The sequence below is a fragment of the Hyla sarda genome, chromosome 2 (genome assembly GCF_029499605.1).
Source record: "Hyla sarda isolate aHylSar1 chromosome 2, aHylSar1.hap1, whole genome shotgun sequence".
Taxonomy (NCBI): Eukaryota; Metazoa; Chordata; class Amphibia; order Anura; family Hylidae; genus Hyla; species Hyla sarda.
Genome location: NC_079190.1, coordinates 258776108 through 258792651, shown reverse-complemented (window position 1 = coordinate 258792651; position 16544 = coordinate 258776108). Strand labels below are relative to the sequence as shown.

Here is a 16544-nt window from a genome sequence, read left to right as displayed (position 1 = left end):
TTTTTTTTACTTTTTTTAACCTCTTCAGGACACAGGGTGTATGGATACGCCCTCCATTCTGAGTCCTTAAGGACCGAGGGCTTATCCATACGCCCGTGGGAAATCCGTTCCCCACCGCTAGCCGGTTGGGGACCGGAGCCGGATGCCTGCTGAAATCATTCAGCAGGCACCCCTGCACATCGCCCAGGGGGGTCCTGAGACCCCCCCATGTCGGCGATCGGAGAAAATCGCATGTCAATTCAGACATGCGATTTTCTCCAATTCCGGGCTGATCGGGTCTCTAGTGACCCGATCACCCGGAAAATAGGGCTGATCGGAAATGTCAGCAACAGCCCCGATCAGCCTAAGGGATAGGAGTGAGGTCGCAGAGCTGCGATCTCCTCCTATCCCCTGTCATTAGTCATAACAGAGTTCCGACCAATGGCAGCGCAGGACAGGGGGTTCTGCCCGCCCCTGGATGTCGAGGGGATCTGGGAAGATGGAGGCCGTACCTGCAGGAGAAGATGCCTGGGGACCCGGGATCTTCGCCGGAGCCTGCTGGATACTTGCCCAGGTAGGGAATCGACGGGGGGGGATGGGGGGAATTGAAAGTGAAAGTAAAACGATCTCTACTGTGGCAACCACTAGGAATGCCAAACTGCAACTCCCAGCATGCCAAGTCTGGGCATGCTGGGAGTTGTAGTTTTGCAACATCTGGAGGGTCACAGTTTGGAGACCACTGTTACAGTGGTGCCCAAACGGTAGCCCTCCAGATGTTGACAAACTACAACTCTCAGCATGCCTCGACTGCGCAGGCATGCTGGGAGTTGTAGTTCTGTAACATCTGTCCCTTCAGATTTAGCAATTTTCATGACATTTTGAAAATTGCTGCTCTACTTTGAAGCCCTCTAATTTTTTCAAAAAGCAAAAATATGTCCATTTTATGATGCCAACATAAAGTGGACATATTGTATTTGTGAAGAAAAATAAATTTATTGTGAATATCCAATAGAGAGCTTCAAAGTTAGAAAAATGCAAAATTTAAAAAATTTTCATTACATTTTGGGATTTTTCACCAAAAAAGGATGCAAGTAACGCCGAAAATTTACCACCAAAATAAAGTAGAATATGTCACGAAAAAACAATCTCAGAATCAGAATATTCGGTAAAAGCGTTTTGCGCTATTAATTCGTAAAGTGACGGTGGTCAGAATTGCGAAAAAGGGCTCAGTCCTTAAGGTGAAAAAGGGCTGCGTCCTTAACCTCCCTGGCGGTATGATTCTGTCTGGAAATGTGTACCAAAAGCGGTACAATTTTTTTTAACTGAATTTCACATCTCCCCCGTCACATTCTCCCCCCTCCTTGTCACATTCTCCCCCCTCCTTGTCACATTCTCCCCCCTCCTTGTCACATTCTTCCCCCCTTGTCACATTCCCCCCCTTGTCACATTCTCCCCCTTCATGTTACATTCCCCTCCCCCCTGTCACATCCCCCCCCCTTGTCACATCCCCCCTTCATGTCACATTCCCCTCCCCCCTGTCACATCCCCCCTTCATGTCACATTCCCCTCCCCCCTGTCACATCCCCCCTTCATGTCACATTCCCCTCCCAGTCACATTCCCCCCCTTGTCACATTCCCCCCTTGTCACATTCCCCCCCTTGTCACATTCCCCCCTTGTCACATTCCCCCCCCTGTCACATTCCCCCCCCTGTCACATCCCCCCTTCATGTCACATTCCCCTCCCAGTCACATTCCCCCCCTTGTCACATTCCCCCCGTCACATTCCCCCCCCCCCTGTCACATTCCCCCCTTGTCACATTCCCCCCTTGTCACATTCCCCCCTTGTCACATTCCCCCCCCTGTCACATTCCCCCCCAGTCACATTCCCCCCCAGTCACATTCCCCCCCCTGTCACATTCCCCCCCTGTCACATTCCCCCCTTTGTCACATTCTCCCCCCCCCTTGTCACCTTGTTCTGCAGCAAATACACTAGGTTTGCCGGGCAGATTTCAAACCTAGTGTATTTGCTGCAGAACAAGCCCTTTCCCCTTCAGCCAATCACAGGCTTTATACCACTGCGGCCTGTGATTGGCTGAAAAGTGAAAGGTCCTAGAAGATGAATAGTGAAGAGAGGACACCCCGGACTGCACAGAGGGGAACGGCATCTTCAGGGACCGGGACTAGGTGAGCAAAAGTTTTTTTTATTTTACTACTTCTTCCTTTTACACTTAGCTCAGTGTTTTTCTAACAGGGGCCTCCAGCTGTTGTGAAACTACTACTCCCAGCATGCCCGGACAGCCTTTGGCTGTTCGGGCATGCTGAGAGTTGTAGTTTTGCAACAGCTGGAGGCCCCCTGGTAGGGAAACACTGACTTTTAGTATTTTTCTTTACCTGCTCTGGCCGGCCCCCGCAACGGGAGCCGACCCGAGCAGATAATCGCATGTTTTCCCGGGGGCCGCATCGCTATATCGCATTGCTTTTGCGATATATCGTGCAGCCCTGCCGGCAACTCTGCAATTCTACCCCCAGCGTTACTCGGGGTTACCGATCCTGGCAGGGAAAATTAACCCCGAGTCACGCTCGGGAATACCGCTCAGGAGGTTAAGGGGTTAAAAAACTTTTTTACTTTTATTTTTACACTTTCATGCTCCCCATAGGGGACTATTTCTAGCAATTGCTAATACTGTTCAGTGCTATGCATAGGACATGATCAGTATTATCGGTCATCTTCTGCTCTGGTCTGCTCGATCACAGACCAGAGCAGAAGACCCGTAGAAGGCAGCGGAGGCAGGTGAGGGGACCTCCGGCTGCCATGCTGGATGATCGGAATGCCACGGCAGCGATGCGGGCGATCCGATCATCTATTTTAGTGTCCACGATGCTGCAGATGCCCTGATCTATATTGATCACAGCATCTGAGGGGTTAATGGCGGACATCCTCGCGATCGCGGATGTCCACCATTACGGGCGGGTCCCTGGATGCTATCAGCAGCTGGGACCTGCCACGCATGACGCGAGCATCCCTCCGATGTTCGTGGTTATGCATAGGACGTAAATGTACGTCCTGGTGCGTTAAGTACCAGCTCACCAGGACGTACATTTACGTCCTGCATCATTAAAGGGTTAAACTGTCAGCTCCATTGATTCTTTTGCTTTTAAAAGAAGAAACAAAATTTCAGCTTACCGATGCTACCTCTAAATTATTAGCATATGTTTGACCATTAAAGTCTATGGACATGTTAGAAAATACACATAGAAAGATTTTCCCAGAGTGTATGTTCACAGTGCCCCGCACTTTTTTTTTTGCCTGAAAATAAAAATGCCAGAAAAACAAAAAACTACTTTTGTGGTGCCATGGGGTGTTAGGAGAAATAACTGATCGCTTCCTGATGCCAGGGCACCATTATCCTATACATGGTCCGAGGTTGGTGACAGCTTCTCCTGGGCCAGACACGGTGAGTAAATGAAGCCACTGATGTCAGGTTACGGATAACTGTCTTTACTGAGCTGGGTGCAGATGGTATTAAACATACAGCAAGTTTCGGGTGAAAGAGTGCAGTGTAACCCCTTGGGAGCCCTGTTGCCTTGTGGTGCTTACAGAAAACTGTTAACCCCTCAAGGACGCAGATTTTTTCAGTTTTTGTATTTTCGTTTTTTCCTCCTTACCTTTTAAAAATCATAACTCTTTCAATTTTCCACCTAAAAATCCATATTATGGCTTATTTTTTGCGTCACCAATTCTCCAATTCTTAGTCATTTTACCCAAAAATCCACTGCGAAACTGGAAAAAAAAGCATTGTGTGACAAAATCCGTTTCTACGTAGTACATATTTGGGTAAAAATGACACCTTATAATTATTCTGTAGGTCCATACGGTTAAAATGATACCCTACTTATATAGATTTGATTTTGTCGTACTTCTGGAAAAAATCATAACTACATGCAGGAAAAGTATACGTTTAAAAATGTTCCACATACAGGGCAGTATGAGGGCTCATTTTTTGCGCCGTGATCTGAAGTTTTTATCGGTACCATTTTTGTTTTGATCGGGCTTTTTGATCACTTTTTATTCATTTTTTAACGGTATAAAAAGTGAACAAAAATAAGCTTTTTTGGACTTTGGAATTTTTTTACGTGTACGCCATTGACCGTGCGGTTAACGATATATTTTTATAGTTCAGACATTTACGCACGCAGCGAAACCACATATGTTTATTTACAATGTTTTATTTTTTTAATGGGAAAAGGGGGGTGATTCAAACTATTATTAGGGAAGGGGTTAAATGACCTTTATTAACACTTTTTTTTGCTATGTTATAGCTCCCATAGGGACCTATAACACTGCACACACTGCATAAAACTGCACACACTGATCTTTTACACAGATCACTGGCGTGTATTAACATGCATGTGATCAGTGTTATCGGCGCTTGACTGCTCCTGCCTGGATCTCAGGTACGGAGCAGTCATTCGCAGATCGGACACCGAGGAGGCAGGTAGGGTCCCTCCCGGTGTCATGTAAGCAGCCGAGCAGCCGGGATAGTTTCGCTTCAGACGCGGCGGTCAGCTTTGATCACCGCGTCTGAAGGGTTAATACAGGGCTTCAACACGATCGGTGATGTCCTGTATTAGCCGCGGGTCCTGGCCGTTGATTGCCGCCGGGACCAACCCAATATGACGCGGGATCACCGCGTGACCCCGCGGCATATCGTGGGAGCCGGCGGAGGACGTAAATATACGTCCTTCGTCGTTAAGGAGTTAATACTGACTTGTAAGACGGGTAGATGAATCCTGGTAGGTAGGGTTCTGTCAAGGTACTGATGCCTTCTCTGCCGGGGCATGAACTTCCACCGTGCGAGTAATCCTTGCAGAATGACCAGTTGAGATTAAATTTGAGCTGGGCCTTCCTTTGAGGCTTCTGCATACAACTTATCTGAACCAAACTGTGCTCAGGAGCCACACTAGGGTGAACTGGGGTAACTCCTCCCCCCACTACTCTATATAGGGGAGACTTTAGGGGTTCCCATTGGCAGGCAGGGTCACATGGGGTTCACTGCTCTCTCTTAAGGGTACAGTAACACAGAAAAACATATATACATGTATCAGTAACAGAATTAATTTAGGAAAATAAATTATTTTGCTATAGAAGGTAAACATAATTATTTAACTGCAAGTTTCTAGTGGGCCCAACACTCTGTGCTACCAAGCTGCCCAAGACAGTCCAAAGCCACAGGACAGCTATTGGTGCTGGGACACAACACTTTTTTTTTTTTAGCTTTTTTGCTTTTTTTCTGGCATATTTTCATTTGTGTTGAAATGATAAATTTTGACCATGTGGCAGTTTTTCACTGCCTTCAGGTTACCACTTATGTTGGTCAGCTGCAGAGCTGGTGAGGGCCAATAACAATGAACCTCGCCCACGCTGGTAAAGTCAGGCTGTTGCTGCTTAGTTGGTATCTGGCTGAGGCTGTGTTCACACCACGTTTTCAGACATATGAGACAGCATACGGCTGGTGGAGCTAAAACCGGGCGCTCCCGTATCACTGCCGTATGCCGCCCTTATGTAATTCATTTCAATGAGCCGACCTGAGTGAAACGCTGACTCCGGTCAGCTCATTTTTGCCCTGTATGCGGTTTTCCCACCAGACCCAAAACCGTGGTGGACCACGGTTTTAGGTCTGGTGGAAAACCGCACACTCCTGTCGGCTCATTGAAATTAATTACATACGGGCGGCATACGGCAGTGATACGGGAGTGCCCGGTTTTAGCTCCCCCCAGCCGTATGTGGTCCCGTATGGCTTAAAACGTGATGTGAACCCAACCTGAGAATGAAAAAAGGACCTCACACTTTTTTTTAAAATTGTATTTAAAAAATAATAATAAAATGTCTTGGGTTCCCCCTTTTTCCATTCTTGTCCAGATACCAACCAAACAGCAACAGCTGTTACGCCGAGCGCTCCGGGTCCCAGCTCCTCCCCGGAGCGCCCGCAGCGTTTACCTGCTCGCAGCGCCCCGGTCAGACCCGCTGACCGGGAGCTCTGCGATAGTCTCTCTAGCAAGGATGCGATCCGCGATGCGGGACGCGCCCGCTAGCGATTTGCATCCCAGCCTGCTTACCAGTCCTGTCGTCCGTCCAGTCCCGGCGCGCGCGGCCCCGCTCCCTAGGGCGCACGCGCGCGCCGGCTCTCTGCGATTTAAAGGGCCAGTGCGCCGCTGATTGGCGCCTGGTCCAAATTAGTGTTTTCACCTGTGCACTGGTCTATATTACCTCACTTCCCCTTCCCTGTATTGCCTGATCTTGTTGCCATTGTGCCAGTGAAAGCGTTCCTTGTATGTCCCAAGCCAGTGTTCCAGACCTCCTGCCGTTGCCTCTGACTACAATCCTTGCTGCCTGCCCTGACCTTCTGCTACGTCCGACCTTGCTCTTGCCTAATCCCTTGTACCGCGCCTATCTCAGCAGTCAGTCGGGGTTGAGTCGCTATCGGGTGGAACGACCTGGGGGTTACCTGCCGCAGCAAGTCCATCCCGCTTTGCGGCGGGCTCTGGTGAATACCAGTAACCCCTTAGACTCCGTTCCCCTGGTACGGCCCACGTCATCACCCCACTGACACAGAGGATCCACCACCAGTATCCTGACAGTACCCAGATCCTGACAACAGCCTGACGTTACCAGGGTGAGTAAGGACCATTGTTTTTGGCCCTTGCTCTGGCTTACTAATGGACCAAGTCTATGAGAAGGCTTCCAGAACTAAGCCTGTTAAGTAAATTTAAAAAAACATGACACGTAATAAAAATTATTTGAAACATACACTCCCCAACAACCCTCGATAACCATTTATTAAAAAAAAAAAGGATTGCCTATAAATTGCATAAAGCCCTGTGTTCCCAAACAGGGGGGCTTCATCTGTTGCCAAACTACGAGTTGTAGTTGCAACAGCTGGAGGCTCCCTGTTTGGTAAACACTGCCAGAAAGGGTTAGTTCACACTGCACATTTTTAACATGCGTTTTCAAACCAAAAAAATGCTTACAACGCACAATGAAAACTCACCACCCTCGCTCCTGTCTGTAGGTCTGCGACTAGTGACGTCATCACTAGAGGTAGAGGCTGCACTGGACCAGGCTGGATCAGGAATAAGGTGGGTGTGTAACCTACCGTTTACTGTATACAGAAATCTATATAATTGGCTGTATACTGTATCAACTCCCCCAAGGAATTAACTCTTTCCTTGCTGGGCCCGCACATAGAGCTCATCCCAGCAAGGGGTTACAGTAAACCAGCAATCTATAGAGAAATAGGCAAGTGATTTTGACTTTTTATATATCCCTAGTGGCAACTTATATCTTTGAGTAAATACAATTATAAAATAAAATAAAAAATTCATACGTAACCCCAATGCACCTATACACTGCTCAAAAAAATAAAGGGAACACTTAAACAACACAATGTAACTCCAAGTCAATCACACTTCTGTGAAATCAAACTGTCCACTAAGGAAGCAACACTGATTGACAATCAATTTCACATGCTGTTGTGCAAATGGAACAGACAACAGGTGGAAATTATAGGCAATTAACAAGACACCCCCAATAAAGGAGTGGTTCTGCAGACCACTTCTCAGTTCCTATGCTTCCTGACTGATGTTTTGGTCACTTTTGAATGCTGGCAGTACTTTCACTCTAGTGGTAGCATGAGATGGAGTCTACAACCCACACAAGTACCAACCCACACAAGTGGCTCAGGTAGTGCAGCTCATCCAGGATGGCACATCAATGCGAGCTGTGGCAAGAAGGTTTGCTGTGTCTGTCAGCGTAGTGTCAAGAGCATGGAGACTCTACCAGGAGACAGGCCAGTACATAAGGAGATGTGGAGGAAGCCATAGGAGGGCAACAACCCAGCAGCAGGACTGCTACCTCCGCCTTTGTGCAAGGAAGAGCAGGAGGAGCACTGCCAGAGCCCTTCAAAATGGCTTCCAGCAGGCAACAAATGTGCATGTGTCCACTCAAACAGTCAGAACAGACTCCATGAGGGTGGTATGAGGGCCTGACGTCCACAGGTAGGGGTTGTACAACCTTACAACCCTTACAACCCAACACCGTGCAGGATGTTTGGCATTTGCCAGAGAACACCAAGATTTGCAAATTCACCACTGGCGTCCTGTGCTCTTCACAGATGAAAGCAGGTTCACACTGAGACCATGTGACAAACGTGAGTCTGGAGATGCCGTGAAGAACATTATGCTGCCTGCAACATCCTCTAGCATGACCGGTTTGGCGGTGGGTCAGTAATGATGTGGAGTGGCATTTCTTGGGGGGAGGTAGCCTGACTGCCATTAGGTACCGAGATAAGATCCTCAGACCCCTTGTGAGACCATATGCTGATGCGGTTGTGGCTGGAGTGTGTCAGCAGTTCCCGCAAGAGGAAGGCATTGATGCTATGGACTGGCCCGCCCGTATATCAGACCTGAATCCGATTGAGCACATCTGGGACATCATGTCTTGCCCTATCCACCAACGCCACATTGTACCACAGACTGTCCAGGAGTTGGCAGATGCTTTAGTCATGGTCTAGGAGGACATCCCTCAGGAGACCATCCGCCACCTCATCAGGAGCAGGCCCAAACCATGTAGGGAGGTCATACGGGCACGTGGAGGCCACACACACTACTGAGCCTCATTTTGACTTGTTTTAAGGACATTACATGAAAGTTGGATCAGCCTGTAGTGTGGTTTTCCACTCTGATTTTGAGTGTGACTCCATATCCAGACCTCCATGAGTTGATAAATTTCATTGATAATTTTTGTGTGATTTTGTTGTCAGCACATTCAACTATGTAAAGACGAAAGTATTTCATACGATTAGTTCCTTCATTCAGATCTAGGATGTGTTATCTTAGTGTTCCCTTTATTTTTTGGAGCAGTGTATATAGCAGTGTATATACACATGTATTTCTTTATATAATGGTCAGATACCAGTTTTACCCTGTAAAAGTGATGACAGTACAGTTACATCCAGTGACTCACAGGGGAAGTCTACTCTGATTGGAGTCATCCACATCTTGTCTAGTCTGTCATGAAGATGCCAAGAGTCATCCTGTACACAAACTAACCATCCCTATGCTATCACTATTGGCCCATTCAGTGTGTCCTATAAAGTAGCGGAGGTCCCCTTTGTGCTTCATGCAGCCCTAGTTTACTGTTTTTTACCTCACAAAGTAATAGTCCCACCACACAATTAAAATACCTATATTTTGCAAACAAAACAAATGCCCTCTTTGCCTCAATACGGTAATGCTGACCTCTTTATGCCCTTACAAAGTAATGCTGCTCACCTGATATTCCACAATGTGATGCTGAGCTATTAGTGCCACAAGCTAACAGTGGTCTTCTTTTTCCCCACTTTGTGCCCCCTTATCAAAACCCCCTTATGCCTCAAAGGTAGCAAGCCTTGCCTCTACACATGTGATATGATTATACCCAATGGGCCTCATTTACTAAGCTGAAACTAACCAGTTTTTGTCTGGTTATTTTGGTGCACAGTGTCTGAGACATGTCTGCGCCAGTGTGAGACAGTGTGCACCTGGAAAATCCGACAAACCCAACATTTCACTGTTAAAAGCCGAAAAATGGGCACGGTCTATCACAAAGGGGGTGTGACAGGCCCGAAAAGGGGCATGGTTTCACAAGCTGACCGATTTACTATGGAATTCACAGAAAATCCTGTGGGTAAATGGCTGGAAATATCCACCTAGAAAAAGCTGGTCAGAAAATGTTCCCGATAGTAAATAGAGAGGAATTCTGCAAGTCTGAAACAACTTTTCCCACTAGTAAAAACCCGACACTCTTAGTAAATGAGGCCCAATTTGTATAGCTTTTTTGGTTATTTTTCCTTTTCACTTTTTTGTGTTGCCATGTTCTGATACCCATTACCTTTTTACTTTTTTTTCGTATGTGTAAATTTCTCAGAGTGCAGAGAGTGGCCGAAAAACCATTAAAGTCAAGGGAACTTTCATGCATGCACAGACTTAAATTCCATTACATGCATAAATTCCTCAGTGTAAACATACCCTAATAGGGGTCTTAGACTGTATCATGGTTGTATCTCAATATCTGCAGATTGTGCACGTTCCTTGTGGGTTTTCACCTTTGACTTTGATGAGGATGTAAAATAAAATAAAACCAGTAGTTACTTCCTTTTTTCCCTTTTACAAGCTGTGGAAATAAAGCAACTAAAAAAACATGTTTGTACTGACCATGCGTCACTTAGCATTTTCCCACTGTATGGACGTGGCAGTAATTTCAGGACACAAACATCTTATTTTCGTTTTGCTATTCTCAACTAATATTTTTTGACCTATTCATGTGATTTCTACTGTGGAAATGAAATGATTAGTCCATAAATGGCATCAGTCACGCATTTCATAACAGTTATGATAGATCCCTTTATGTTTGGTGGTATTATGTATTTATGAGTGAGGGAAATTAGCATACTTCCTGTTGGGCCATCTACAGCTTGGCAGCACGCAAGCCTCCTACCTAAATTCAACATTTTTTTAGTTCTCAGTCAAGAAACAGACACCACATTAAGGAAGAAGAGCTTAAAACTAGACAGTGGTTAAGAATTGCTTTTCTATTAAAGACTGGAAAGCCTGTGAAGAAGAGACTGGAAAGCCTGTGAAGAAGAGACAGCATCAAAGTTGCACAATGAGGTAGTACTTTTATTTAAGCCATTTACTTGCCAATGGGTGTAAATAGTATGGGAAAATTTGAGAATTTGTGGTGTAAACATTACCAATAGCAGAGGACCATTTACTAGAATCTAGTGCTATTTCATATTGTATTAAAGGGGTACTCCGGTGGAAAACTTTATTTTTTATTTTTTTATTAACTGGTGCCAGAAAGTTAAATAGATTTGTATATTACTTATATTAAAAAAATCTTAATCCTTTCAGTACTTTTTAGCAGCTGTATGCTACAGAAGAATTTCTTTACTTTTTGAATTTCTTTTTTTGTGTTGTCCACAGTGCTCTCTGCTGACACCTCTGTCCATGTCAGGAATTTTTTAAAATAAAGATTTTCCTCTGTAGCAAACAGCTGCTAAAAAGTACTGAAAGGATTAAGATTTTTTTAATAGAAGTCATTTACAAATCTGTTTAACTTTCTGGCACAAGTTGATAAAAAAAAAAAAAAAAAAAAAGGTTTTCCACCGGAGTACCCCTTTAAGCTTTAGAAGGCTTAGAGTACATTCATAATATGCTACAATATATGAAAAGTAAAATGAAATGCAGTTGGGTTCAGAATATCATCTTAGGAGATATATTATGAATTTAATAAAAGTGTGCATATTATATGCGCACCACTAACATAAACCTTGATAAAACTGTATTCATTTAATACACCCTCTATAGTAACCATAACAAGTAGAACTGTATTCAAGCAGGTAGTAAGCTGTCAGTAAGTGAATAGAAAAATATAAATGTTCATTCACACAATGTTGATTTTGCACATTTACAGGGTATTGCAGCATGCCCTTTGCAAGAAAGGAATATCCCCCAAAAATGCTGTGTGTCTTAATTTTATTTTATTTTTTTTCAAATACCATCATAATGAGTTTATAGGATATATTTACACAGTTTTACATGGAAATAAAAGAAGAGATGTATACATTTTGCTATTGAGATATCAACCTGGCATAAAAATGAATCTAAAGGTGCACCAAATTGTATTGTGTGAACTTGGTCTGGAGAAACAATAGACAGCCATCTGTGAACACCCATTATTATTTACAAGTAGTGAAGATCTTTAACACTGGTATAATTTTTTTTTTTTGCATTTGTGTGTTTTCATTGTGTTTTTAGCATTCTTCCTGAAAATGTGATTTTTTTTCTATAGGCTTTGCTATAGAAAAATATGAATCAAAGTGTGTGAAGTAGGCATTAAGGGGGTTTCCAGGACTTTAATGATTACCTAGCATTAAGATAGGCTATAGAATTTTGATCGGTAGGGGTGTAGCTCTTGATTCCACCACCAATAAACTGAATAATCTGTCTACTAAATTGGATAACAAGGCACAGTACCATAAATATGGCTGTCCTCTGCTAAGCAATACCAGCAATTTAATTTTGCCAAATCTGGTGATACTCCCTTTAAAAAATACAGAGCTAATCATCAAATTCAGCATTACCAACATTATCAGAAAGAGAATATTCAAAGAAAAACTTATGAGCTATAAAAATCTGTTTGTTTTCACACTTGTTTTGTTCCATTCAGACCATGCATGTACACCCCAAGACATCTGGACACCACTGTCCTTCCCCTCGAAGGTTTCTCTGTTGTTACCACTATTTTAAACCCAGTTACCAGTTCTATGACTCACCTTATTGTACCATGCTCGTCAGTTGTCCTTTTCCTCAGCCGCTTTCAGGTCAGTTTCACTCAGAGTGTTAAACCACTTTCACACGGCAGTCATTTCTTATTTTGCATTAGTATTTATAAGCCAAAACCGGCTGTGGAACCCATGCAGAAAATAGGTAGAGTGGAAAAAATTCTACCTCTTTTGTGCTTTACCAAAGCAAAAATAGGCAGTGGATCCTGCTATGTAGGAATCCCCCCCATAATCCCATAATATAAACTTATTTTGTAGATTTGTTTTGGCTTAGAAAATCATCTAAAATGCCTGTCTTTGAATAGTACATTCATTTTGACCTAGTATAATGTGTGACCTTTTATTTATTTATTACATTTATAGTATGTATTTTTTCTGGCCCCTTTCTAGTGCTATACAGAAACACAAAAAAGTCTTACCTAGAGTATGCAAGACATGTGTGTGAAACCCTAGCCTATCTCCAGGGTTGCCAACCTGATATTTACTTTTTGGGGGGGGTAACATACTTAAATCAAGGACGGCTAATATTTTTATGTACAAATAGAAAACCAATAAGTCATACAGATTGTAAATGATAGATGTCTACAGACCATAAAATGTCTATAGAATAATGGCCATGCTTCAAAACTTTTCAGGAATAGTTTGAGGAACATCCCAAAGAGTTGACAAAGTGTTGACTTGGCCATTGAATGCCATACGCCAAGGGTCTAAGTGTCAATACAACATAGCATCTGTGGGCCGTGCAGAAAAAACAAGTTCAATCGATGGTGACATTACCTCCCAACTTATAGAACTTGGAGCCAGGTACCACAGAACACCTTCAGATGTCTTGTGGAGTCCATTCCTTGTGGAATCCAAACAATAGTAACAGGAGGTTTTAATGCTATGATTCATCAGTGTATTTCTTCACAACTATAGACATATAATCGCATCAAAATAGATTTTTATCTTCAGTACTAGACATTAGTGACCTCCTCGCAGCTCGGTTACATTCGCTGGTCCGGATGCAGAACAAAAGAGAACCCAGGGAATATTGTATTGTATACTGTGAACACTTTGGAATTCTGAGCACAATCACACATTTTATAATAAAATTATTCCATCATCTGTTCGGTTTCTTTCTTTTAATCATCTTTTCCTGCTTGACTGATGATGTAATCTGGTTATGTCAACTCATAATGTAACTTTCTATCAAAATAATATATATTTGAATTTTCAATGATGTGGTTTCATTGTGATTTTTACATTCAGTGCAGCCTATTTTTAAGAAAACGCCCCACAGCTGAATGATAGACAAACACAGTTAGGCTTGGTCTCCACACAGGCTTTTTTTCTGGTGTTTTTTGGAAAACTGCCACTGCAGTTTTTGAGCCAAAGTCAGAAGTGGATCCAGTAAGAAGGAGAAGTATAAGTCCTTCCATTATATTTCCCATTCCATTTGAATACACATCTGGTTTTGGCTCAAAAACTGCAGTGGCAGATATCCAAAAAACACCAGGAAAAACTTGTGTGGAAACCTAGCCTTACACACATTTTTTTTGTTTTAATCAATATATATATATATATATATATATATATATATATATATATATTTATATATGCATTGTGGTAGAATCAAAGCTCTGTCACCTTGAACTGCTACAAGAATAAATTAATTATCATTAAAAAAAATATTTATAACCTAAGATTTTTTTTTTATGGTGTGTGTAGCTGACTCTTCTCGTCTTGTACAACTATAAAGCATGCTCTCAATTAACTTTAAAAGGACTGCTTTGCATGACAGCGAAGGGACTTTTGGATTGTATCAGTTATGTTACTAGAAATATTCTCTTTTTATAAAATGTTCTCTAAAAGGTCAGAAAACGTAGATGTGTCAGTATCTATACAAACAATCAGAGTTACAATTAGAATGTATGCCCTCTGCTGGTCACATACAGCATACATAAAAAGTGAAAAATTCAAAAAGTGATGAATGGTAACCCTAATGTTAAAAAAAAACATCTAAATTAAAGGCTATGTTATTATTAACTTGTTATGGACTAGGTAATACATATGTATGTCACACAGTCGTAGACCACACAATCATTTTTTTGATTAGGTACCCAGCTTTCCCTATGATATTTCAATATACCATAACCTGCCACAAATGGCAGGAGAAGCTGAGGAGGGCAAATCACACATGAGCACATGGCTTCATTTTAATGAAGGTCAAAAAAAGAAATTGCCCATAGTACTCTTTTGGGATTCTGTCTCCCATTTCTCTTGAGCCCATATAAGACCTCTGTAGATTTGTTTCCTCTGGATGAACGAAAGAACAGGCGTCCTGCAGCTCTGCTTTCCTCTGCTGGGAATATAGGTTCTGGGGACAGTTAAGCTGCCTCCAATCACATTATATGGGATCCTCAGCAATGCATTTAACCCCAACTAAGTGGCCCTCAACAACCTTCACCTTGTGTTTCTGGACATTGCCCGGCCCGAAGAGACCCCATCTATAATATATGCCTCAAGCTTCCAGCCATCTTAGGAAGTCATTCATTTTAGACAAGGTGTACACTAAGGCAATATACCCAGGGGTGAATAAATGGCATTCTGTTACGACAAAATAGTGTCACTATTATATTATGACCATGTGGTGGATATAATGTAGATAATGACTGTGTTATCATTATTGTTATAATATATTCTGAATTCAAATCCATGTGCATCTATTTACCAATGGCATGTTTTTCTCCCATAGTGTTTATAACAAGTGCCTGCAATAGCAACTTGAAAAATTTAATCAGTTTACGATGAATCAATGTGGTACTGAAGCCAATAGTTCTACAAGATGTTCTACACAAGGCATAGACATCCAGTGCTACTTGATCCTGAACAACAGCACACAGAAAATCTTCATTGCAACGATCTGCATTGTAATGGGAGCTCTGTGTATCCTGGAGAACACCCTAGTCCTCTCCATGATTTTTACCTCTTCTCTTCTTAGAAAAAAACCTTCCTACCTGTTTATCAGCAGTCTGGCTACAGCTGACCTTCTAGCAAGTCTTATATTCTGCTACAGCTTTGTTGACTTCCACGTTTTTCATGGTGCCGGTACTCGAGCTGTTTTTTTATTTAAGCTTGGTGGTGTCACCTTGTCCTTTACAGCATCACTTGGAAGTTTACTTCTTACAGCTTTTGATAGGTACATTTGTATTCATAAACCATCTGCATATAAGGTAATGGTGACCAGAAAGAGAGCCCTCCTGGCACTTACAGTAATGTGGGTCAGTACCGCTATCATCTCATACCTACCTCTCATGGGTGTTGACTGTTGTAGTTTTGAAGTTACCTGCTCAGAACTGTTTCCGCTCATTGGAAACAAGTATTTGTCAAGTTGGATTGTATTAGTAGTAATTCTTCTCAGCTCAATAATATTTTCCTACAGCCATATTCTCTGGAAAGCACACAGGCATGCAAGCTATATGAAGAGGCACAGTATTAAAGCAGAAAAAGGACAAGCCCGAGTAAGACTGGACATCATGTTGGCTAAAACCTTAGCATTTGTATTAATAGTGCTGATTGCTTGTTGGAGTCCAGTGCTCATTCTTATGATTCACAGCCTAATATACACATTAGATGCAAAAGTCAAGGCTGTGTTTGCCTTTTGTAGCACTCTGTGCTTGGTTAACTCCATGGTCAACCCAATAGTTTATGGTTTACGAAGCAGAGAGTTACGACGCAGGTTGATGATAGTCCTCCGAAATCTAAAATGTCTGAGGAAGCTCTCAAATAGTCAGCAAGACATAAATGGAACTGAAAAGAACAAAATTGGTGAGGCCACCTGTGATGACACAGTTTGTGATACTGAAGTTAGTACATGATCACTATCCAAACACATTTTTTGCGCAGCCATTCTGGATGATTTTAAATGTGTATGTTGGACAAGGCAAACATCAGTTCCAATGTATTAAATAAATTGCAGTGTTACTGGGAACAGGAGACATTGGTATGTCTCCTCAGACATACAACCTCAAACAACTCTTCATATATTTTCAAATGTCAAATTACAAAGGGTATCCAACAGCTAAGTCTCACAATTTGGAGCTGGAGGTACCTTCGTTAGAAAATACTGGTCTATTGTTTACAGCATATGATGGGAGCTCAGATGTGCTTCAATGGGTGGGGTGGCTGATATGTGGGAGA

At 42.8% G+C, this 16544-nt stretch overlaps 1 protein-coding gene across 3 annotated transcripts; it reads left to right on the top strand.

Annotated features, from left to right (window-relative positions):
- The first annotated feature begins 445 nt into the window (after positions 1-445).
- CNR2 (cannabinoid receptor 2) lies at positions 446-16310 on the top strand. 3 transcript variants are annotated; one of them, XM_056560580.1, is made up of 3 exons: positions 446-553; positions 10535-10686; positions 15100-16310. In XM_056560580.1, exon 3 carries the CDS (start codon positions 15152-15154, stop codon positions 16220-16222), a length of 1071 nt encoding a protein of 356 aa, XP_056416555.1. In that variant the 5' UTR covers positions 446-553; positions 10535-10686; positions 15100-15151; the 3' UTR covers positions 16223-16310. The 3 variants fall into 3 exon arrangements, with proteins under 3 accessions (XP_056416555.1, XP_056416557.1, XP_056416556.1); XM_056560582.1 differs by lacking the exon at positions 446-553 and adding an exon at positions 7050-7116 and having other exon boundaries at positions 10617-10686; XM_056560581.1 differs by lacking the exon at positions 446-553 and adding an exon at positions 7095-7116.
- Positions 16311-16544: the final 234 nt, after the last annotated feature.